Source organism: Diceros bicornis, chromosome 35, assembly GCF_020826845.1.
Source record: "Diceros bicornis minor isolate mBicDic1 chromosome 35, mDicBic1.mat.cur, whole genome shotgun sequence".
NCBI lineage: Eukaryota > Metazoa > Chordata > Mammalia > Perissodactyla > Rhinocerotidae > Diceros > Diceros bicornis.
This window is the reverse complement of record NC_080774.1, coordinates 16,271,754-16,297,129: the sequence shown is the minus strand read 5'-3', so window position 1 is coordinate 16,297,129 and position 25,376 is coordinate 16,271,754. Positions and strand designations below refer to the sequence as shown.

At 42.7% G+C, this 25,376-nt stretch overlaps 1 protein-coding gene across 2 annotated transcripts in view; it reads right to left on the bottom strand.

Annotated features, from left to right (window-relative positions):
* TMEM233 (transmembrane protein 233) overlaps nucleotides 1–25,134 on the bottom strand; it is a 38,220-nt gene extending 13,086 nt beyond the window's left edge. For both annotated transcript variants that reach the window (XR_009216845.1, XM_058531531.1), the window contains exon 1: nucleotides 24,773–25,134. Coding sequence is in view for 1 of the 2 variants with exons in the window: in XM_058531531.1 (XP_058387514.1) it covers nucleotides 24,773–24,958 (186 nt within the window). In the remaining variant the exon portion in view is untranslated. The remainder of the gene's footprint in view (nucleotides 1–24,772) is intronic.
* Between the last annotated feature and the right edge of the window lie 242 nt (nucleotides 25,135–25,376).

The window sequence follows — 25,376 nt, the reverse complement described above, 5'->3', positions numbered from 1 at the left end:
GCTGGTGACCTGGCTGAGGGGGATTTGGGTGCAAGCCATGGCCAAATCCTGCCCAACCTTCATCACCTGCTGCCAGTCTGGCGTCTTGTATGTGAGCCTCCTCTCTGCAAACCACCATCTCTCTGGGGCTCATAGGAGCCAGCCCAGGAATGGGGCCATGATTAGCTTGAAAAAACAGATGAAAAGCCTCCGTCAGTATCAAGTGCGGACTCTCCTCTCCCCATGAATCCTCTTATGAATCCATTTCCTCTGCTGGTTCTTGGAGAAGGGGCTGCCCATGGGTAAATCTGATGAGTAAATATAAGGATAGGGAGGAAAGATGAGGGTGGGAGACTTTAGAACTCTCAGATTTCACTCTGAAGAGCTTCCCTGGTTGAGGGGGGTGGTCTCAGGGTTCAGAGATCTGACAATGAAATGGGAAGGAATTAATTCCCCCATCCCTAATTTTTTGGCTGCAATTCTTTTCCTCTCCCAATTGGAATTACACACTAAAGGTCTCCTGGCAGATGCTCCAGACTTAAGTGGTGGAAATGGGTTTTAGAGAAAATGCATGGTTTATAAATCTTTTTCTGAAGAGCTTAGAAAGCAAATATCCCATGTGCTGTGGAAGAACTAGAAAGAAACAAGGGATGGCTTAGATATTTAAAATTTATATGATCTTATTAGTTCTTTTACAAATTAAAAATGTGATTTGTGAACATGTAAAGCATTCAAATGCTACAGAAACATACATAGTCAATAGTAAGCTATTTTCCAAATCCTATTTCCCAGAGATAACCATTATTAGCAGTTTAGTGCGTTTGCTTCTAGATTTTTTTCCCTCCAGAATAATATGAAAAGAAAACTGACACCTTCTCCTGCTTGCATTATGACCAAGCACATCATGTTTCACAGACAAGATAAAGAAACAGCAATTTGCACTTTGAGATAAACCGAGAATAACGGGGTCAGTCTGTCTAGCCCGCAGCCTTCCAATATTAAAACCTTGAGTATTTACCATAAATCTTGACAAAGACAACTCCATCCATGCCTTTTGTGATGTTGGTGCCTAAACATAGGTCACTTCCTTTATGGATATTGGATATTGTCATCTCTTGAGAAAGATACTGCTTTACTGCTTTTTTTTTTTTTTTAATCATGAACAGACTAATGTAAAACTTGGTAACCTTGGCAATTTTGCATGTGTTTCCTTTAAATACTTGTGTTGTGCTTTTTATTTGGCTAGCTGGTCATTTTGAAGTTGGACTCCCTTGCATTTCTTCTCAAGTAAAATTTTTTCTTTTCTTTTCTAAATATTTTGGTCTCGGAGTCTTTCTTTGACAAAATAATAATGATGACAGATAACATTTATGGAGTATTTATTACGTGCCAGGCACTGTGTTAAATATTTTTCAAGAATTATCTCATTAGTTTTCATATCGACCCTGTGAGGTAGATGCTTTATTATTTCCATTTTACTGATGGGAAAATAGAGGCACAGAGAAGTTAAAGCAATTTGCCCAAAGTCACATAGCTAGTTTGGTAAAGTGTGCATGTGTGTGTGTGTGTTTGTATATACATGCACACACACACACTCTCAGAGTTTTTTGTTATTGTTTTCTTTTTCTTCCAAAAATATGAGTAGTATTATACTAAACTTGCTGTTCTGCAACTCCGTTTTTCCACTAATCCAGGGTGGGCAAGTTTCCAAGCTAGTGCTTCTAGGTCTTTCATTCCTGTTTTGTTTCTCCAGTCACGATTTAAAATAATGAGTTATATGGATAGACTTCCTAATGTCACATTAGCCTTGCATTCTTGGGGAAAGCTTAATTTGTCATGTTGCATTTTTTTGGGAACTTTTTGTTTTCAAATAGCTTCAAACTTACAGCAAAGTTGTGAGCAAAGTTGTCTCATTCTTTTTAATGGTGTCGTAGTAGTCACTTAAATGGTCCCACCTCACCAATAGACATTTCAGTTATTTAAAGTTTGTTACAATTACATAATATGCTATAGCGGACATCCTTATTCATATATTTTTGCACACGTGTGAGCCTATCCATAGAATGGATTCCTAGGAACGCAATTGCTGAGTCAAAGGGTAGATGTACCTGGAGAGATAGAGTCAAATTGCCCTGCAAATAAGCTACACAAATTTACACTCCCACTAATAGTATTTAAGTCCCCTTTCCCCCACATCTTTGCCAACACTGTATATTATCCATCTATTTTTTGCCATTGTGATAGGTGAAAAAGAATCTCACAATAACATTTCTTTGATTAGCTGTGATATTGAGCTATTTTTACATCCTTCAGACCTCTGCTCAAATGTCTTCTCCTTACAGAGGCTTTCTCAGACCAGCATATCTAAAACTCTCCCTGGTAAGTAATACAGTGACTGAAACATAGAAGGAGATTAATAAATAATTATTGTATGGATGAATGTTTATTGGTCAAATGTATTTCTTCTTGGTGAACTTTATACTTATATCCTTTGTCCAGTTTTCTATTGGTTTGTCTTTTTCTTATTGATTTGCAGGAACTTTTTATATATTCTAGATCAGCACTATGCAATAGAAATATAACAGGAGCCACATATGTAATTTTAAATTTTCTAGTAGCCATATTAAAAAAGTAAAAATAAATAGGAGAAATTAACTGTAACAATATATATTTTATTTAACCTAACATGTCCAAAATATTATCATTAAAACCTATGGCACTAGCCATATTTCAAGTACTCAGTAGTCACATGTGGCTAGTGGCAACTGTACTGAATAGCACAACAGATAATATACCTTAATCTGTTATGTATGTTGCAAAATTTTCTCCCGGTTTCTCCTGGTCCATTGTCTTGTTTTTCCCCAAATTATAACTTCTATTTTTATATAGATTAAGGCTCACAAGAAGTTGCAAAGATAGTACCAAGAGTTCCCATGTACCCTTTACCGAGCTTCCCCTAATGATATCTTACGTAACCACAGTACTTGGTCAAAACCGGGAGACTGATTGGATGTGATACTATTAGCTCAGGCACAGACACTATTCAGACTTCACCAGTTTTTACGTGTACTCTTTTTTTTTTTGTATGTGTATAGTTCTATGAAATTTTGTCCCATGTAGATTGCAGGGACCATCACACCAAAGAAATTCTCTCACGTTACCCCTTATAAGTCCCATCCTTCCTCCATGTCCACGTCCATGGTCTTTTAACTTACATTTGTGGTTCTCGGACATTGCTCGGAGTTCCTTTCTGAGCTGTAGACCTCCTAATTTCATAAACTAACCTCCCTTATTTTAAGGTGCTAGGTAGCAAGTTGCTGCCTCTGTTCACCATGCAAAGTATGTTAAAAAGAAGGACCTTTAGTTTCTTTCCAGTTTTTCTTTTCCTCTGTGAGGCAAATGAACCTTTCTCAGAATGGACAAGAAATGGAGTCCCCAGCGGTGCCTCTTGCCTTTTCTCTGAGCCTGGGCTTATGCTGGCAAAATGCAACAGTCATCACAAAATCTAATAAGAGAGTCCAGGTCTTGGTCAGCTGCCTCGAGCCAGCAAAGGTCACGCTTTGATAGAAAAGTGGGCAAGTTCCTTTCTCCCGTAGTAAATACTAACGACATCATGGTCACTGCATCTAGTTATTTCAAGCTTATTTATGCATCCTTTCCCCGGATGGACGCATGATACTCAAATACTCATGGAAAGAAGGTTGGTCAGGACCCAGAAATGAGGGTGACTGTCTCTGTGCTCAACCTCAAGAAAGCTGCAGCAAGAAGCAGAAAGACTGTGTCATGAGGCTGTGCAGCCAAGACTCCCGACCACCTGTCAGAAGGTACAGGCAACTCCTGGCATCCACATTTCCAAGAAGGAAAAATCCAGAAAAACCCCATACATTTTGATAACTGGAGTTGAACACTGGTGGGTCCAAATGGTAAAGCTGCTCCACTGTCTTGAGCCAGAAAAATACGGAAAGTCCTTTGTCCTTTCTCTCTGGTCTCAGAGCAGAACTCTTGCTGCCTCCCCCATGATGCTGGATGAGACAGCGTCACCTACGGGGTGGCCGCCAGGTACAGATCTGAGATGAAACTCTCCAAAGTTATACTTTTTGTATTCCCCTATGTTGATGGTCCCCAACTCTGGATGCACCTTAGAATTACCCAAAGGGGTTTAAAAAATTCCTATGTCCAAGCCCCATCCCAGACCAATGGAATCAGGATCTCTGGGGATGAGATGCCAGCATCAGTATTTTTTGAAAGCTTCCCGGGTCATTCTGAGAAGAGCTGAGAACCACTATCCTAGATGAATACCCATTCATTCATTCATCTATTCATTCAAAAACTATTTACTGAGCACCAACTATGTGCCAGGCACTGTTCCCTGTCCTCACAGAGCTTACATTCTGGTGAAGACCACAAATAAATAAGTAAACATGCAAAGAAACAAGATGATCACAGAAAATTATTAAGGCAAGAAATATGGGGCAGGGGGATGGAGCTCTCGCTGAGGTGGGGGCAGGTAGACTGAGACCTGGAGACTTGAGAAGAGGCCAGACCTGCAAAATACAGGGAGAGGAGGATGCCAGGCAGAGGAAACAGCAAGTGCAAAGGTCTAGAAGTGGGAAACAATTTTTTTGTTAAAGGTACTCAAGAAAACCCAGTGTGGCTGAAACGTAGAAGAGAATGAGGGAGGAGAGAGAGAGAGAGATGAGACAAGGCTGGAGGCGGAGCCAGGGTTATTTTAGTTATAATAATAAATTATCACGTTAAAATTGTAGTTAATATTTATGAAGTACCTATTCTGTGCCAGGCCTTGGACTAACCACTTTGTGTGCATCCTATAATCAAATCCTCACAATAACCCTCAAGGGAGTAAAAAAAATTTAGCCCCCATTTTACAGATGAGAAAACTGAGACTCAGAAAGAGGGAAGCAAATAACATTTCTGCTTTCAAAGGCAACTTGCTAAGGGGGCTACAGACTTAAGCAAAAGATAGTGAGTTCATCAACAAAGCCCTTACGATGACAACTTCATTATGTCCTGAAGAACCTAGAGTTAACGCATTGTTGATAACCCAGCATTAGGTAGCTGACTTGATTCTAACTTAATAAGAATTTGGGCACTGATTAAAAAAATAGGGCAAATAGATCTCCAATCTATGCTACTGATCTCCCTGCCAAAAATTCATTCATTTACTTTGTTCTTGTCTGCCACCAAATGTGCTCAGAATTTCCACATTCACCCTCAAACAAAATTAGCCCCCAAACAGAAAATAACAACAATGGAAGACATCGTCAGTTATTTTGTATTTTGGCTTCCTGGATATTATGGAGTAAATGAGTTAATACACATAAAGTGTATTAGGACAGTGCTTTGGAAGTAGTATCAATGAGCTTTGGCTATTATATTATGATGTCATATGCTGACTGATGAAGATGAAAACACGTGAGCTAGTAAATATACTTTGGTGTGTTCCACTTAACACTTGTTCAACTGCTTTTGCTTCTAATCGTATCTGGTGTCATTTCTGTTACCTGGGACAGGTAACAGAGTGAAGCCTTAGCAGCCAGTAACACCTCAGTGGGAAGTAGCTTTTCTGGAAAGCTCCTGAAATCTGATAATGCCCTATGAGAATAGAGCATAAGACACTTGTGTGGGTGGATGGGATGGGAGCCTCAAGTGGCCTTGGCTTGAAACCTGTCCTGGACTCCCTGTTGCCCTCGGAGAGGGAGTCACATTCTCTCTTTTTTTTTTATTGAGGTCACATTGGTTTATAACATTATATAAATTTCAGGTGTACATCATTATATTTCAACTTCTGTATAGACTGCGTCATGTCCACCACCAAGAGTCTAGTTGCCCTCTGTCACTATACACACGTGCCCCTTTGCTCCTTTCACCCTCCCCCAACCCCATTTCCCTCTGGTAACCACAAATCTGTTCTCCTTTTCTATGTGTTTGTTTGTTTATCTTCCACATATGAGTGAAGTCATATAGTAATTGTCTTTCTCCATCTGACTTATTTTGCTCAGCATAATTCCCTCAAGGTCCGCCCATGTTGTCACAAGTGGCAAGATTTTGTCTTTTTTTGTGTGTGTGTGTGAGGAAGATCAGCCTGAGCTAACATCCATGCCAATCCTCCTCTTTTTGCTGAGGAAGACTGGCCCTGGGCTAACACCCGTGCCCATCTTCCTCCACTTTATGTGGGATGCCGCCACAGCATGGCCTGACAAGTGGTACATCGGTGCGCACCTGGGATCCAAACCCTGGGGTGCCAGCAGCAGAGCGCGTGCACTTAACCGCTATGCCACAGGGTCAGCCCCAATATTTTGTCTTTTTTATGGCCAAGTAGTATTCCATTCTATATATGTACCAGATCTTCTTTATTGATAAGGGGTTAATATCCAAAATATATAAAGAACTCATACAACTCAACAACGAAAAAACAAACAACCCGATCAAAAAATGGGCAGAGGATATGAACAGACATTTTTCCAAAGAAGATATACAGATGGCCAACAGGCATATGAAAAGATGTTCAACATTACTAATTATTAAGGAAGTGCAAATCAAAACTACAATGAGATATCACCTCACGCCCATCAGAACTGCTATTATTAAAAAGACAAGACATAACAAGTGCTGGAGAGGATGTAGAGAAAAAGGAACTCTCATACACTGCTGGTAGTGCAGTACTGGTGCAGCCTCTATGGAAAACAGTATTAAAATTTCTCAAAAAATTAAAAACAGAAATACCATGACCCACCTATTCCACTCTGGGTATTTATCCAAAGAACACGAAAACACTAATTTGGAAAGATGCATGCACCCCTGTGTTCATTGCAGCATTATTCACAATAGCCAAGACTTGCAAGCAACCTAAGTGCCCATCAACACGTGAGACTCACATTCTTAATCATGGCCGTCTGAGCCCTGCGGTGTCTGGTCCCAGTGTGCCTGTCCAGCCTCTTTCGGAGCCTTCCTCCTTGCTCACCACTGCCCTCTTTCCTGCCCCGGTCTTCATCAGGTCATTTCCTCTGCTTGGAGGCCTCTTCCCTCTCTGTCTCATGTGGCCAGTGCCTGCTCATTCTTCCGGTCTCGGCTTACAGGTCAGTTTCCTCAGCGCAGCCTTCTCAGGCCACATCACCGTAAGGTCCCCTGACCTGTGCTCTGACTCAGCTCTGGTTCGTCTAGTTCATGTCTCTTGATGCGCCTCATCGTTATTTTACTCTGTCGCTTACTGACTTGAGTGTTTGTCTCCACCACCTGACTGTGAGCCCCATGGGGACAGACATTATGTCCCTTTTTACTCACCACTCTATTTCCAGTGCCTAACGCAGGGCCTGACACTTAGCATTCCCTTACTTCCCTTACATGAGGTTGGATCAACAGAAAACCAGACTAATACACAAACAAAACAAGCAAACAAACACTGGAATGAAACAATTGACCAGCTTAACTTTCTGACCAAGGCGACCGGTTATTTTGGTACTAATAGAAGAGAGGGTGAACTGAGTCACCTAACTTTCTGTCTCAGAGTTCTGAAGGGTGGAATTCTGCCTTAGAATGGCAGACACGGGTTTGCTGTCTGGATGACCAGAAGAAGGAATTTTTGGCTTGAGGTCAAGTGCTCATGAAGGAATTTCAGTCCTTTAGCCTTTATGTCATGAGCTAGAGTCACCGACAATTTTTCACTTAAATGGAATCCACCCTCCACCTCCCATATTTGCATATGTGTATGTGAATTGTTCTGTGTCCCATTTTATTACAGACAATGCTATACAATAGATATATGGATCTTTAATATGGTAGTAGCCAAACTCAAAGGATAATAAGGGCTTGTAGGAATGGCTCTGAATCTCAGTTTTCCTCATTTGGAAAACGGTGATAATAATATCCACAGCACAGGCTGGTTGTGAGGCTTAGTAGAGATGAGTGTAAAAGGTCCCAGAACTATCTCATTTAATCTTGAAAACAATGTAGAGAGGTCTGCATTAACATTTCCATTGTATAGATGGGAAAACCTAGGCTCAGAGAAGTTAGACAAAGGGGCGAGCTGGGACTTGAACCCGGGAGTTGAGTGCAGAGCCTGAGCCGACACAGTGTATGCCTTTGAATCTGTTGCCAGCCCAGTGTTCATGTTGGGAGCCAAAGAAGAGAGACTACAAGCAAAAAAAAGAAGGAATTGTTTCACTGAACTCTGTAACACATAGACCTCTCCAACAACGTTTACAAAGCAGAAAAAAGCAAGGCCCAGACATCCTGCTAAAGAGGAGAAAATATCTGTAAATTACACATCTGATAAGGGACTCGTATCCAGAATATATAAAGGATTCTTAAAACACAACAATAAAAAGACAAACAACCCAATTAAAAATGGGCAAAGGATCTGAATAGACATTTCTCCAAAGAAGATATACAAATGGCCAATAGGCACATTAAAAGACACTCAGTACTATGAGTCATTAGCAAAATGCAAATCTAAACCACAAGATACCCACTAGGGTAGCTAGAATAAAAAAGATAGCTGGAACAAAAAAGACAGACACTGACAAGTGTTATTGAGGATATAGAGAAACTGGAACCCCCATACACTGCTGGTGGGAGTGGAAGATGGCACAGCCACTTTGGAAACAGTCTGGCAGTTCCTTAAAAAGTTAAACATAGAGTTACCATATGACCCAATAATTCCATTCCTAGGACCATACTCAAGAAAACTGAAAACATACGTTCACACAAACTTGTACATGAATGTTCATGACAACATTATGTATAATAGCCAAAAGAATGGAATTATCCCAAATGTCCATCAACAAATGAAAGGAAAAACAAAATGTAGTCTATCCATACAATGGAATATTATTCAGCCTTAAAAACGAGGAAGTACTGATACATGGTACGACATGGATGAACCTTGAAAACATTATGTGAGGTGAAAGAAGCCAAACGTGAAAGACCACACAATGTATGATTCCATTTATATGACATGTCCGGAAGAGGTAAATTCATAGGGACAGAAAGCAGATTAGTGGTTGCCAGGGGCTGGGAGGACAGGCATGGGGGTGGTGGATGGCGAGTGACTGCTAATGGGTGTGGGATTTATTTTTGGGGTGCTTAAAATTTATTGGAATTAAATAGTGGTGATGATTGCCCAACCTTGTGGATATACTAAAAACCACTACGTTGTACACGGTTTTGTTTTTTTAAAGAAGCAAGACCCAGTGACAAAGCTTTTGCACCTTGAGGGCTCCAGTGGACCAGTGGTGGAGCCCAGAGAAGCCAGTGGGGTCTGGCAAGAGATGGTGGCAGGGCTTAGAAGAAGCCTGGGGGGGCCTGGTGGTTACCCCAGTGCCCACTGGAAGCAGCAGCCAGGCCCTGGAGGTATCAACTGTTAGCAGATTAGACTTTTTGTGTGAGCATGTGAGAAACACCTCTTAGAAATATGGAAAGGAATTTTGTGGGGAGTTGACTTAGCAGGGAGGGACAAGGTGGATATTACTTTTACCAAGGTGAACATTACTATCCCTTATTCACGGGAAAAGCTTTATTCTAAATGTTGTTTCTCATTAAGTATTAACAAAAAGGAGAAAAATTAATGTCCTAAACTTTTGAGATAGAGTTGGCTGTAGTAAGTATTTAGACATATTCCCTGCATACCTGGGAGAAGAAATGAGACCATTATCAGTCCATTTCCAGCTAAAAAATTTAATTTTCTTACCTCTTATCAAGGGACTTACAATTTCTGTTTTATTACTAATAACTTGAGCTCCTTTAATGCAGAATTAACTCCTTTACCAGAAATTTAAGAATTTATGTTCTCACCTTGTTTATTTATAAAATATATCTGATGTCTTTTTTTTTTCTTTTTTAGGCTATGTGCAATGAAGAAAATGTTGGGAAAATAAATAAGTTTAAATATTTTATGTTAAAATTACTGTGAAAAAAATATTCCAGTGACCTGGACTATTGTTTATTGATGTAAGTCCCGTTTAAATTCACAGGTCATTAATGTCTAGGGAAACTGGCACCAAGACAAAAACAGGTCCTGCTTCAGTGACCAAATTAGCTTCGAGTAATTTTTCTAGTTTGGAATGAATGTTGAAATAAGAGTAACCCAAAAATTGGCCCAAAATGTGGGAGCAGGTTGGCTGGAGACCAGGGCAAAGTAATGGTCTGTTAAGAGCTCTTCTGTGATGCCCCACTGGATAACAGAGCCCTAGCTTTTCATTTTGTGGCTTATTCTGGGATTCCTTCCTTGGGCAGTTAAATCCATTTTAAATGGATGACATAGATGTCATAGCTTATGCCTGGAACACACCAAGCTTATTCTATCCCAGGGCCTTTGCACTTCCTGGCTCTGCCCAGATCTTCCCCTGGCTGGCTTGTTCTCTTCCTTCAGCCTTTGCCAATCACTCTTTCTAAAGTAGAATCTCTTCTCCACCATCTGCCCCCACTAGTCCTTCTCTCTCATACTTCCCTGTTTATTCTCTTCACAGCGCTTATCACTCTGAAATGATCTCGTTTATGTGCTAACCTGTGTATGATCTGTCTTCCCTCACTCGTAGGTAAGTTCCTGGAGAGCCGAGACCTCGACTGTTTCATTTGACAGGCAGGGGAAGGCTGTGGTTGTCCTGTGCGGCCCATGGAGGACTGGGTAAGTCTGCCCAATCTGGGGGCGGAGTGGACCCCTTGGCTGTGGATCTGAAGCCACACTCTCCAAATAGCTCATCTGTTTGTTTCCACTGTCTTATTTCTTAATTGGTTCAGAATTCTTGAGGGGAAGAATTCTTTGCTGACCCGACAGGTAGGCTGCTTCTATTCACTGAGAACCAGTCAGCTCAGATGCCCAAAATGTCAGCTGTATAAAGCTGGCATTCATCTACAGGGTCGCCATGGTGTCTGGCACATAGTAAGTTTCAAAAATTGTTGAATTGTTGAATTGTTCAGAACAATTCTTCTTGAATGAATGTGGGAGAACCCCCCTCCCTGTTTTCTACTTCTGAGAAATGGCGGCAGAAAGTTTCTCAGGTGCTGTGGTGCCTTCTCTGAGGGGACCAAGCACACTCAACAGATGTTTCTTTATGTTGGCTGAAAGCTCTCCTCCCTCATCTGAATTCCCTCTCCCAGCTTTTCTCTTTGAACGTCAGAGCTAACTGCCACCCAACTAGCTTCCTATCATGGCGGCAGGGGCCAGGGACAGCCATAACTGGAAGAGGAGGCTGGAGACCCAGGCTTTCTCTGTCTTTGCCCATGCAGATGTCTATTTGCTATACCCTCGGCCTCCTCTGTTTTCCTTCTCATTGAAAATGGGCCTTGGACTTTGCCACAATCAAACACAAATGTGGAAGAGATTTTGGGCAGCTCACAGGATGTTTGAAGTGATGAAGATATTCTTTCTGGTGTCTGTCATTTCCTTCTGTTGGAGGATACTGAGGAGCTAGTGTGGCCCAAGGGAAGAGATTAGGAACCACATGTCCTTCAAAAGCATGAAGAACTTATCTCAGTAGCATCAGGTGTCCTCTATGTGGTTGAGAGACAGAACAAAAAAGTGGGCTTAACTATGGAAAAAACTATGGAGGGTCCTCAAAAAATTAAAAACAGACCTACCACATGATCCAGCCATTCCACTTCTGGATATATATATCCAAAGGAAATGAAAACAGGATCTTGAAGAGATATATGCTCTCCCATGTTTATTGCAGCATTATTCACAGTATGGATGAATGGATAAACAAGTTGTGGTATATAGATACAATGGAATATTATTCAGCCATGAGAAAGAAGGAAATCTTGCCATTTGGGACACCTTGGTGGACCTTGAGGACACTATGCTACGTGAGATAAGTTAGACAGAGAAAGACAAATGCTGTATGATATGACTTATGTGTGAAATCTAAAAAAGTTGAACTCATAAAAACAGAGTGGAATGGTGGTTACCAGGGGCTAGGGGGTTGCAGAATAGGAGAGATGTTGTTTAAGGGTACAAACTTGCAACTAGTAGATAAAGAAATGGAGATCTAATGCACAGCATAGTGATTATTATAGACAACGATACTGTATTATAAGGTTCAAACTGGCTAAGAGACTAGATCTTAATTATTCCCACCACAAAAAAGAAGTGCTAATTGTGTGACATGATAGAGATGTTGGTTAATGCTCCAATGGCAATCATATCGTGATATATAAATATATCAAATCAACATGCTGTACATCTTGAACTTACACAGCATTACATAGTCAATTATATCTCAAAAAAAAAATGTGGGCTTATATTAGTGGAGGTGAGCCTCTGCTTAGGTAAAAACTCAGTAAAATTGGAACGAAAACAACAAAACTGCTGATATTTTCCAAGCAAATATCAGAATAAAACAGCATTTGTCTTGGGTTAACCATAGAGCCGACCATTTCAGCTTGTTAAGAACATATGATTTAGAGCAAGAATCACCTTTCGAGACAGAGAAGTATTCACTATTTTTTTTTTACCAACCCCTTTCTCCTTCTTTTTGAAGATTTTTTCTTTTTATCGTCTTCAGAACAATTCTTATTTCTGACTAGAAGTGAGGTCTATAACTATCCATAATCCTGCCACTTAGAGAAAATTATTGTAGACATTTTGGGATATTTTCCAGCCATTTTTCCCCCCTTGCATGTGAGTGCATGTATACAGTTATGTGAATACCTTTAATTGATAAAGAATGTGGAATCTCATTGCACATACAACTTTATATTCTGTCTTCTTTTTTGTTTTCTTGATCTTTTACCTTAAACATTTCCCTGCATTGTAAAAATTCTTCAAAAGCATGATTCTCATAGTTATGTAACATTCCACATTATAAATGGATGTATTATAATTTACATAGTCAATCTCCTATGTTGGAATCAAATTAATATCCATCTCTAATTTTTCCCATTTAAACCATCACAGCAATGACAAATATTAATTAAACAGTTACTCTGTGCCAGACACCCATGCTTCATGTTTATTAAGTCATTTTATAATTCACTTCATAAATAATGCTGGGACGAGCATCTAATAGGTAAGGTTATGCCTCTCCATTTAGTTAAATTGTTTTTTTTTTTTAAATTTTAATCTCTTGGGGAAGATTTCTTTGTATAGATCTTGCATGTTTCCTAGGTTTATTTCTGGTGTTTTTTATTTTTGTTTGCTATTGTGACTATGCCACTATTTTGATCTATTGAGTTGCCAATACTGAAATCCTAATTTTAGAATGTGTTCCCTTTTCTTTAAAACATCTCTTCTCTCTTTCAAAACCATCCTCATCTCCATCATCCCTTTATCTCTAGTACATATTTGGCCAGTGGGAAGTAAGTGAGATTTTCTCTCTTTCTCCCTCTCTCTCTGTCTCTCTCTCTCTGCCACTCTGTTTCTGTCTCTGTCTCTCTCCCTTTCTCTCTCTCTCACACACACACATACTCACACCTGTGTAGACTTTACATTCATGCCTGAAGATAGTCTGAGATACTTTTGTCCAGTGTAAGAACTTTCTTTATATAGATCAGTATTGTCTTAGATCCCAAACTTCTAGATCGCACCCTCCATCAAAACAGCTTGATGCATGTGGGCACTTGGTAAATATTTTTAGTAATAATGTCTGAATTTTCAGATGACTTTGGGATTTCTTGTTTAGAATTTGCTTACTCCTAAGTTTCTGTGCCTAAAGGTAGTGTTGGGAATTCAGAGACCGGGCTTGCAGATCACAAGGCCCATTTCCTCGTCATCACCATTCATTCATGCTTGTCGGTCTCCTTTTTGGGCTCCCAGGCTATATCTCTCCATAAATACGGAGGACAAGTGAAAATTTTTGCCTATTGTTAAAACCAAAAAGCTGGAGAAGAATTATGCCAGGCTTGATTGAAAGTATTATATGATGCTTCTTATACTGATGGGGCAAGTCTGTTAAAAGAGAAAGCTTTCAGAACATCCAAGCTGTGTTCCAATCAAAGGGTAAGGCATAGCCATCTGATTATAATGCTTCAAGAGGCTAGACTGCAAACTCCATGGGGGCAAGGACTGTCGTGTTTGATTCTGGCCACTAGTGTCACCTTTCTGAGGCTCGTTTCCTCGTGAAGAACATGGATAACAGCTTTCTTGCATACCTTGCTGGGGTTTTGCAAGAAACAAGTGAAATTGTGTCCATATGAAAATGCTTTGAGAAGTAAAGGCATACGGTCAAATGTAATAATAATAATAATAATAAAAAATGATAATAATAGCAATACCACACTATCAAATTTATCCAGAACAAAGAACAGATGAAGTTATCAGAAGAAAGAGTTGAACACGGGAGGTATAAAGGAGAGTAAAGGAAACAGAAAGACAAATTCCTGAATTTCACCCGTAGAAAAAAGAGAATGAGGGAGGAATAATATCAGCAAAAGTCTGGCTAGGGAGACCCATTAAAAATACCTGTTTTGGAAGAAAGGAGCACAGGTGGGTCTACAGGGCAAGAATGTTAGGGATGGAATACCCTGCGGTACTCCCATGTCAACAGTGGCTCAACTCATTAAAAGTGGAACCAGTGTATCATTGGGAACAGTATTTCCCAAAGTGTGTTCTGTGGCTTATTAGCCTTAGGATCAAAGGATCCTGGACAATATGCTTAGCAAGTGGTCCATGCTATGCTGTTCCATTAAAGAGCCACCAGGCACAGTGGTTGGCCAAAGGCTTCAAGACACCCCAAAGGAAAAGAAACAGTTCACTTCTGCTTAACTTAGCATTTACCTTCTCAATTTCATCCTCCTATTCCCTGCCCTCTTTTTGGGTCAAACTTTTTAACACGAGCCAGAACCAGTTGTCTGAGAAGCACGGGTTTGGAAAGTCTGGCTTAATTCTTGAACTTGCAGAACCGGAGGTTTTCAGATATGTTCAGGCTCATGCTCTGAAGGCATCGCACTTCTGGATGAGGATATTTGAACTGAAGTGTCGTGCCCTGGACTAGCAAGTTGAGAATAGAGATCAGTTTCCAAACGTGGACCCACTGATCTGCAGGGTGAGGATGCCGGTGAGCTCCAGACCAGCTGGGAAAACTATCCTTGGGAACCAAGCCTTGGCCAACCTCTCAGCAACTCTTGGCATTAGCCTGGGTCTCCTGGACATTTTCCAAAAAAGTTTTGGCAGAAATGCAGAACACAGCTGGGGAAGGGAAGGGAATCCTCACAGATAAAACTAGGAGCAAACTTAGGCCTCTGTAACCATTCATTCATTCATTCATTCATCAAACGTGTATTACATGTTGACCATGTTCCTGGCATTGTGCTGAGTGCTGGGGCTAACAGTGCTATCTCAAGGGGCTCACATACACAAATAGGTGCAAGGAAATAAAGGTGCTCTGAGAGAACTCTGTTCAGAGTATAGTGGGGTACAGCCTGGGGGGGGCAATCAAGAAAGGCTTCATGGAGGAGGTGATTTGAAAGAGGAATGGAATCTACATTTTAACACGATCCTCAAGTGGTTAAAGTTTGAGAAGCACTGTTCTAGGATGTGAGTCCTCCTACCTGGCCTCTCCTTGATGATGATTTGAAGGTGTCCTCTTAAGCTATTACTGAAATTCACACATTATAAGTCAGAAATTGTTTGCTTATTAATTAATGACGAACCACACCTCAACCATGGTCTGTTTTGCCAACTCATTTAAATAGCTGCTGCTTTGTTACCTGGGCAGTGTTTAATGACTTTGGGAGGGAGGTTCTGGCTAGACTTCTTTTTTCTTTCTTTTTATTATGGACATCTTCAAACATATTAAAAAATTGACAGGGCCGCCCCGTAGCTTAGCGGTTAAGTGTGCGCGCTCTGCTACTGGCGGCCCGGGTTTGGATCCCGGGCGCGCACCGACACACCGCTTCTCCGGCCATGCTGAGGCCACGTCCCACATACAGCAACTAGAAGGGTGTGCAACTATGACATACAACTATCTACTGGGGCTTTGGGGAAAAAAAAGGAGGAGGATCGGCAATAGATGTTAGCTCAGGGCTGGTCTTCCTCAGCAAAAAGAGGAGGATTAGCACGGATGTTAGCTCAGGGCTGATCTTCCTCACAAAAAAAACAAAACAAAAAACAATTGACAGAATAATGTAATGAATCCCCATGTTCCCATAACCCAGCTTCAACAACCATCCAGTAGCGGTCAATCTTGTTTTATCTCTGTCTCCCATATTATGTTATGACAAAGCCATGATATCATTTTATCAGTAAATTAAAACGGCATTTAAGATGCATTTGCTTTTATAGGAACACACAGATTAACATCTTGAAATAGATACAGTCTGTACCTCCAATAACCTAGGATTGAAAGGACTTCAACATAAGTTTATATTCTAGATTCCCAAATACTAAATATCAGTGGCCACCATCTGCCACATAGCGGGGAAACTTACAAAAGTAGCTGACGAGGCAGGGGCTGCTTGGGCAACATGCATATGTATAAAATCTATAAAATCTGTATCTATAACACAGCTGTCCAACAATGACACACTTTAGGTAAGGTCTTTATCATCTGGGACCATCTTAAGGCTCTAGAGAGCTTCAAGTGAAGGAATTCATAATAAATAAGTCACAGGGGTCCATAACATTAACACCCATTTCTCAGCTGACAATCTTGTGGAAAGAGCTGGAGAGGGTTGAGAGAAGTCACACCGAGAGACTCAGTGAACTACAATATTTAGAGCTCCAATTTGTGAGCAGTGTTAAGCCTCCTAGGTCAGCAGCCTGGACCAAGACTTGCTATTTCCAAGTTTTGCCCTGGTCACCAAAAAAAAAAAAAAAAAAAAAAAAAAAAAATCTCCCTTCTAAACCTAATTGAAGTCCACTTGAAACATAGCTTTGAAGGATAAGCAGTCCCTGGTGGAGCCTGGGTCAGATGGAAAGAACATCTAGTTTGGTTTGTCTTTCATCCTGTGGGTATTTACTTTCTTTTTGACCACAGGCTTGTCTTCTAGAGCAGGTGTGGTCAGGCTCGGGGCAGGGCTGTGGCTTATGGTGCCAGCCCATGACCAGATGATGGATTTTGACAATGGCTTTAGAGCAACCATCCATTAGCAACTGCATCTTCTGTGGGATTATGAGATCCATTGCCTTGTTTTAAGGAGGATTTCTCTTTGCCTCTTTTCTATGTTAGATTCCTTTTTCTGGATCCTATGTATTTCTCTTTCTTGATTTACTCCCTTGTTTCAGGGGAGCACATCCTCCCATAGCTTTCTGAGAAAAGGTGTATGGCAGGTAATATTTTGTTGAGATCTCGAATGTCTGAAAATGTCTTCATTCTTTTCTCTCCCTTGAATGATTGTTTGGGTGGGTCTAGAATCAAGGTTGAAAATAATTTTCCTTCAGGATTTTGTTAGTAAACAAAACTAAACAATGTTAGTCATTGTTTCACTACCATTTAGCTGTCAGCCCTACTGATGAGAATTCCAAAGTCATTATGAATCTATACCTGGCATGTTTCTTCTTCTTGAAGGTTTGCAGGATTGGAGACAAATTTTATCCTTAAATATATGAAATATCACCTTGATGTGCTTTGGTGCACATCTCATTTCATTTATTTTATTGGGTAGTGGGGGATCTTTTTAATCTGGAAACACATGGGTTCAATTCTGGAAACTTTCCCTATATTATTTATTCAATAGTTTCCTTTCTTCAATTTTCTTTGTTCTTTTTTTTTTGTTTTTGAACTTTCTGATTAGATGTTGGATTTCTAGGAATGATTCTCAAATTTTCTTATATTTTCTTGACTATTTCCGTCTTTTTTAGAGAATATTTCCTTCCTCTATTTTTTATTATGGTAAATATACATAACATAAAATTTACCATTTTAACCATTTTTAAGTGTACAGTTCAGTGGCATTAAATATATTCACTTTGTTATGCAACCATCACCACCGTCCACCTCCAGAATTTTCCCATCTTCCCAAATTGAGACTCTGTATCTGTTAAATAATAATTCCCCATTCCCCTCTCCCTCCAGCCCCTGACAAGCACCTTTCTACTTTCTGTATCTATGAATTTGACTACTCTACGTACCTCATATAAGTGGAATCATACAATATTTGTCCTTTTGTGATTGGCTTATTTCCCTTAGCATAGTGTCTTCAAGGTTCATCTATGTTGTAACATGTGTCAGAATTTCCTTTCTTTTAAAGACTGAATAATATTCCATTGTACGTATATATCACATTTCATTTCTCCATTCATCTGTCGATGGACATTTGAGTTGTTTCCATATTTTCCATTTTTTTGATTTTTGTATTACTTCTTTGAGGTTCCCTTGACTTTAACTACTAATCTTTCCATTGATTTTTTTTTAATATCTATCCTCATATTTTTAATTCCCAAGAGCTCTGTTTTATTTTTTTCCAACCTGTTCTTGTTTTGTGGACACAACACAGTTTCTTATTTCTCTGAGGATGTTAATCATCTATTCTTGAAGTTTTCTTCTACTTTTTGCATTATTTATTTCCTTACACTTCATTTCTTCATAAACCACAGGTCTCTTTTTTTTTTTTTGTGAGGAAGATCAGACCTGAGCTAACATCCATGCCAATCCTCCTCTTTTTCTTTTTCTTTTTTTGCTGAGGAAGACCGGCCCTGAGCTAACATCTATTGCCAATCCTCCTTCTTTTTTTTTTTTTTCCCTTTTCTCCCCAAAGCCCCAGTAGACAGTTGTATGTTATAGTTGCACATCCTTCTAGTTGCTGTATGTGGGACGCCGCCTCAGCATGGCCGGACCAGCGGTGCATCGGTGCGCGCCCAGGATCCGAACCCAGGCCGCCAGTAGTGGAGCGTGTGCACTTAACTGCTGAGACACGGGGCCGGCCCGTACAGGTCTCTTAATTCAGAAGAATTTCCTGAATGCCTGATAATCTTTGACTGCCTGTTCATATTTGATAGTGAGACACTGAAAAACTTCTTGGAAGTTTTGTGTATGAGGATGGGACTTGTCGATGAGTGGGCATCCTGGGATGATTGGGTGGGAATTTCGTCATTTCTCTGGAGCACTTCTAAATGTTTGTATGTGTAGGTTTTTTCTTTTGTTATGGTCACATCCTTGGAGAAAAGTTCTCCAATCTCCTGCCTGGATGCCAGAGTAAGGCTGCCAAGTTGGGGCAGGGCATGAGGCTTCCTTGTTCAATACGCAGACTTTCCATTAATCCTCTGTTTTCAGTATGGCACCTCAACTTTACTCTCAGCTATGCCTGGTGTCTAGGGCCGTTCTGTTTGCCTGGAACCTGTCTTCTTCCAGAGCCAGGAGGGCAGAGACCTTGCTGATCTTATTTACCACTTGATAGAGGCAAAGGAGTAGACCGATGCCTGGAATAGAGCTTGGCATATAATAGGTGCTCAACAAATATTTGTTGAATTCCATTTAATCTCACCAGAGAGCAAATCTCCCATCTTCCGTCATGGTTGTTGAGGAAGAAGGTGCCTACTGCATGGAGGGGTAGATGATCTCTGGTAGTTTAATGACTTTTTAAACGGACTTGCAAACATTCCTCCTCTCTTCAGCCCTAATCTTTTTTTTTTAATAATTTTTATTTATTTATTTTTCCCCCCAAAGCCCCAGTAGATAGTTGTATGTCATAGCTGCACATCCTTCTAGTTGCTGTATGTGGGACGCGGCCTCAGCATGGCTGGAGAAGCAGTGTGTCGGTGCGCACCTGGGATCTGAACCCGGGCCGCCAGCAGCGGAGCGTGTGCACTTAACCACTAAGCCACGGGGCCGACCCTCAGCCCTAATCTTTATTCCTACCTTCAAAGGTGAGATCTTCACTTGGTACCTCCAATTTCTGAGCCTTTCTAGAGTTTTGCAGGGCAAATTGACTTCATTCTTCTTGGCTCCTTTTTCTGCAGGATTTAGATTTCAGTGTTATCTATTCTGTAAAGTTAGTCAATGCTCAACTAACCATTTTCCATCTTCTAAACTTTTGTCACCTCTCTCCCCTCTTTTCCTGTTCTAATTTGTTCTTGGGTGTTTGTACCCTTTTAAATTCACTTACTATCATTTTAGGTGGTTTCAGAAGGGAGTGGAGAGAAACAGGTGTGTTCAGTACTCCATGCTTAACCAAAAGTCTTCCTTGTTTATTTGTATGCGTTTCACTTTCGCATTAATATTTACCTTTAGGCTGCAACAATGATTTATTCCAATGACATATTTACTGGTCATTGCTTTTATTCTTATCAAATTTGCTAGTCTCACTAAAAACGGAAAAACTGCTACTGGAAAAGGCAATGGCTTGTATCCCTAAAATATACACATCATCATCTTCTTCATCATCATCATCATCACCACCACCACCACCACCACCACCACCATCATCATCATCATCAATATTTATTGAGTTCTGGGCAACGAGATGAAAACATTTAACTTCTACCATTTAATCTCCACAACAGCACTTGAGGAGGTACTATCACAACTCTCACTTTACAGGGTTGAAAAACCATGCCTCAGAAAGATTGAGACAGTTGCAGGAAATCACAAATGTCGTAAATAGAAGAAAAGGATTTGAACCTCAATGGTTGGTCTCTAGACAGGTTCTGTAGGTGGGAGGGAGAAGACGTTCTGATAAAAGAAGGCTTATGAATCACCCAATCAAAAGTCATTGGCTATTTTATATCCACACTTAGAGCGATCCAGTTGGTTCAGCTGTGCAAATGATTGTCTCATGACATCATGAAGAATGGAGGCTCGGCATGGACTCAAGTCCAGTCTCTTCAGTTAGGCAGCAAATTCCAGCTACAAAACCAACAGATGGTGAACTCAACCGATAATTGCCATTGCTCCTGCAACTTGCCTGGAACCTGTCTTCTTCCAGATCCAGGAGGGCAGAGACCTTGCTGATCTTATTTACCACTTGATGGAGGTAAAGGAGTAGACTGATGCCCGGACTAGAGCCTGGCATATAAGAGGTGCTCAACAAATACTTGTTGAATGAACATTCTTTCTCCAGGGTCAAAAGCCATGTGGAAATTATGGGGTTCCTTTCAGATGGAATAAACAGAGATAACCAGAGATGAGCAGGGGTATGATGAATGAGGCCTGACAGCCAGCCTGGGCTCCACTTTCCAAGCTGTGCCCTGGTGCAGGGCTGCATCTGCATGGAGGAGGGGTGCCATTTTCACATTCAAACGAACATGCAATATGTGTAGCAGTGGCCTAGTCTAGGGGGAAATTCTTAAGGTATGTGTCTCCGAAATTGAGAATAGGTTAAGTGCACTTTTAACAGATAGACTTTCAATACATGGAGAAGCAAAGACTTCTGTGTCCCTGCCACTGGCAATGCTTGACCCACCAATGTTCTGATACAACCAGCTGTATTGTACTGATGGTGGTGCACTGCCTCACAACCCCCAGGATTTCCCCAGCTCCGCACGGGGTGGTGGAAAGATCACAGATGCCCACAGCTTGAAGAACACTCTTCTCAAATGTATATTTTTGGAAGTAGTTTCATTATTCCCCAGCACCCACCCCAACTTTGTAATTTTGTAGAAGACTTCTCAGGCTTGGTTTAATAAAGATATCGATTGATTTTCGATTGCTGATTCTTTTTACAGTCCTGGGAACTAGTTATTTTGAGCCTTGTCAATATTTTCCGTACGTCCATGCTTATGTTAATTTGCATTATCTTACAATGTTTCTTGATTGGGGTGCTACTGACATTTAGGGTAGCTCAGTTCTTCTTTGGGGGACATCTCCAGCACTGCAAGACATTAGTACGCTTAGTCCTTTCCAACAAACGCCAAGAGTGCCCCAAATCACTGAGACACCATAGCCGCTCCCCAACATTTCCAAATGCCTCCAGGGGGAATGGCACCACTCTCAGCAATGGTGTGCCTGCATTTACCACAAATTACAGAGAAGTGAGATTTGAAAATAGCCAGGACTGAACATCACAAGATATCCTAGGGAAACTACGCACCTGGCAGAGTTGATCAGCTGCCTTCCCCCTGCACACCCTTCGTCTTCCTCTTTATTCTTGGACTTTGGAGTCTTTATCATGAAACTTGTCAAGCCCAGATCTGCACTGTTTCAATGGGAAAAGACGTCCAGTACCTTAGAGGGAGTGCAAGGGGGAGGGTGTAGGAAGCTCTTTTTATAATTTGGGTTTCACTTATTTGATGTTATGTTTGTTTTCATATGTGACAAATGATGTTTCCAGGCTCCAAGCTATCCATCCGTCTGACAATTATTGCACGTACCTAGCACAACGCTGGGGGCTTGACATGCCTTATTCTGTTTCATCCTTACAACAGTTTTGCTCAACTTAAAACACTTTCACATTCCCCTTTTCTAGATGAAGAAACCAAGGCTTTAAAAAGGTATGAAATTTGCCCATAGTCAACTTTTCGACTAAAGTCTGTGTTCTGACAGTAGAATGGTCTCTTGCTATAAAACTATCGAAAAAAGTTTGGGGGAGGGAATGAGGATGAGGGGTCAGAAAAAGGGGTTTCTATTCGAAGCATGTACACATCTTATCCCCTAGGACACACCAAATGGCATCACTAGTATCCAACCTGTCACCACCAGCTGGAGCCTTAGCTCATCTCAGACCAATGGGGAAAAAGGCTCTGCAGGCAGTTTTCGAAGTGGCTCTGGGAAAAGGGTGAATTGGCTGCTGATTCATTAACAAACTAAGATAGAATGTGGGCACCAATGCCGGCCAGAGAGTCTGCTGCTGTCTGAAGAATTCGGCTGCCCATCCTCCCCCGCTTCCTCCAGACCGGGTATCTCTGGAGAGGAAGGAAGAGAGGAAACTGGCTGGTTGGTCCTAAGGAACTTGATATGGTGGCTTCCTTCCGGGGCTCCAGTATGGGAAAGAAGCAGCAGTAAAGCAGACATCGTGATCCATTAACACCATTCATTCATTCATACATGAATTCATTTCATTGTGTTTATTGAGCATCTACCACCCACCAGATTCTCTTCTAGGTGCTGAAGATACGGCAATAAACACCTACAAATAGCCCTGTCCCCTAGACCTTATATTCTAATGGGGAGACACAGACACTAAGCATCTTAATAAGTAAAATAAAATACCAGATGGAGAGAAGTGGTTTGGGTAAAAAGCAGCAGGGAAGAGGGAATACAGCTTGTGGGGAGCAGAGACAGCCTCAGGAAGTGACATTTGAGTAAAATCTAATAATGACATCATGCTGGGCACTGTTCAAAGGTTTTGCAATTATTATCTCATTAATACTCACAACAACCCCAAGAACTATGGCTATGATTATTCCCATTTTACAGAGACTGAGGTTAAGAGAGATGCAGTGATTTCTGGAGATCATACAGGTGGTGTGTGGTGGAACTAGGATTTGAACCCGGGCAGTTGGAACTTCAGTGGCTGCACAGTGGAATTTTGGTGCAGATAGCCTACAAATGGAGCTTGGGAAAGGGCAACTTGTGGGCGCAAATGAGACCTCTGTGGGTACCCACGAAGCGAATAGGGTGCCACCCTTGGGCAAGTGTGGGCGGACTTGCATGGGGGGAGGGGCAGTGGCTCTAGATCTTCACTGAGCTGAACCTGGACACTCCCGATCTGTAGTTGGGGAGTTCCGTCGCCCAGCTGCAGGCGAAGAGGGCTGGTGGGGGCGGGAGCTCACGGCAGGGTTGTCCCGGAACAGACGGAACCTCACCCCGCCGCCACCCCCGGGCCAGCTGCTCCAGTCAATAAGGCCGGCGCTCGTCGCCCTCCTGGTGGGGTTCGTCTGGGAATTCCTAGGAGGGCTGAAGGGGGCCGCGGAGGCGAGCTCCGGAAAGGCGGACTGGAAGCACCAGCTGCCTCTCCTCGAGAGAGGCGCGCAGTTCGTGAGGCTGGCGCGCAAAGGGCGCGCGGAGCCGCACAGAGCACAGAGTCCACAATGCATTCCCGGGAGCGCCCGGGGCACAGGACAGAGCGGTGGAGGGGTGCCTGGGAGCCCTTAGGGGACGCCAAGAAAGGCGAGGTTAGGGTCTAAGCGCAGCAAAGGAGGGAGGAACTAAGACGTGCGGCGGTAGAAAGAGTAGAAGAGAGGCGAGCGCGCATTGCTGGCGAGAGAGGCATAGGGGGCGCTCAAGAAAGGCCTGGAGAGAGACCGGGCGCGCTGGAAAAAGGGGCCAAGCGGGTGAAGGAGAGAGCCAAGGAGAGGGAGCTGCGTAGGAAGAAGCGGCAAGGAACTGTTGCCCCAGAGAGAGCGTGCCAAAGCGCGGGGCCAGGGGTCAAGGAGAGGGCGTCGGGAATAGCTAGGGAATCCTCAGAGAGTGGCTGAGGGGGCGCCCTGGGCGCAGCAAAGAGAAAAGGGACTGTAGTACGCTCAAAGACAGAGACGGTCCTGGGCGCTGGAAAGCAGGAACGTCCGGCGCGACAGGGAGGGGGACGTAAAGCCTGCGCGCTCAGAGAATGGGGCGTGCTGTTGCCTGCAAGAGTGGTGCGCTTTGAGGCTCTAGAAAAGCGGGTTGAAAAGAACCAGACGAGTGCCCAGGAATGTCGGAGGAGGAAGAGATAGAAGATGCAAAGTCCACGGAAGAACTTCCCCGGGTTGGAGAGAGAGTACACCATGGGCGCACTGGAAAGCCGGCCCGGGGAGGTTTGGTCAGGGCTCTGAGCGCCACAAGCAGCGCAGAGGAAGCGCTGATGGTTGGGGGGAGAGTTCCGAGAGCCTGAGAAAGGTGAGGAGAAGGCGCGGAAGACAGAAAACCCCGGGCGCGCGGAGCAGTGAGGAAGGGAGCCGTGGAGAGCGCGCGGGGTCCGCGGGAGCAGCGCAACGCCGCCCACGTCTCCCCTCCCTGGCTGCTCCTGGTCCTAACCCACTCACCATGATGGAGAAGACTAAAGCCACGATGTTGATGGGGTACGCGGGGCAAAAACACGAGACGATGGCGAGCCACAGGTAGTTCTTGGGCATGGGCACGTCCTCCTCGGTCTTGTCATCCTCAGTGTTGGCCTCGGGACTGCTGTCCAAAGCCCTCTTGAAGTCCGAGCTGGGGGCGTACTGAGACATGGGCGAGGCCAGCGGCGCAGGGAGGGCGCAGGAGCGCACGGTCGGCGCGGTCTGGGACTCTGGCCGCCGGCTCGTGGCGAGGCTTTGAAAAGCCAACGGCGCGGGGCTCAAGGGAGACGTGACCTCACCCCTCCTGCGTCTTCCGCTTGCACCCGCCCGAACTCAGGGACCTGGGCCAAGAGCCTCCGCACAAGAGGGCGGGAGGGAGCAAGGGAGTGAGGGGAGGCGGCGGGGAGGGAGAGGGAGCCTGCCAGCCTGAGAAACAGGGGAAGGGCACTCTGATGGACACACCCAGAGACCATCAGACAGACTCACAGACTCCGGAATAAAAGGAGCCTCAGGGAAGGGGAAAGCAAAGGCCCTTTAAGTTGCAAACTGGCCAGCCTTCGGGCTGAAGATGACCAGCTCATTTTTTTAA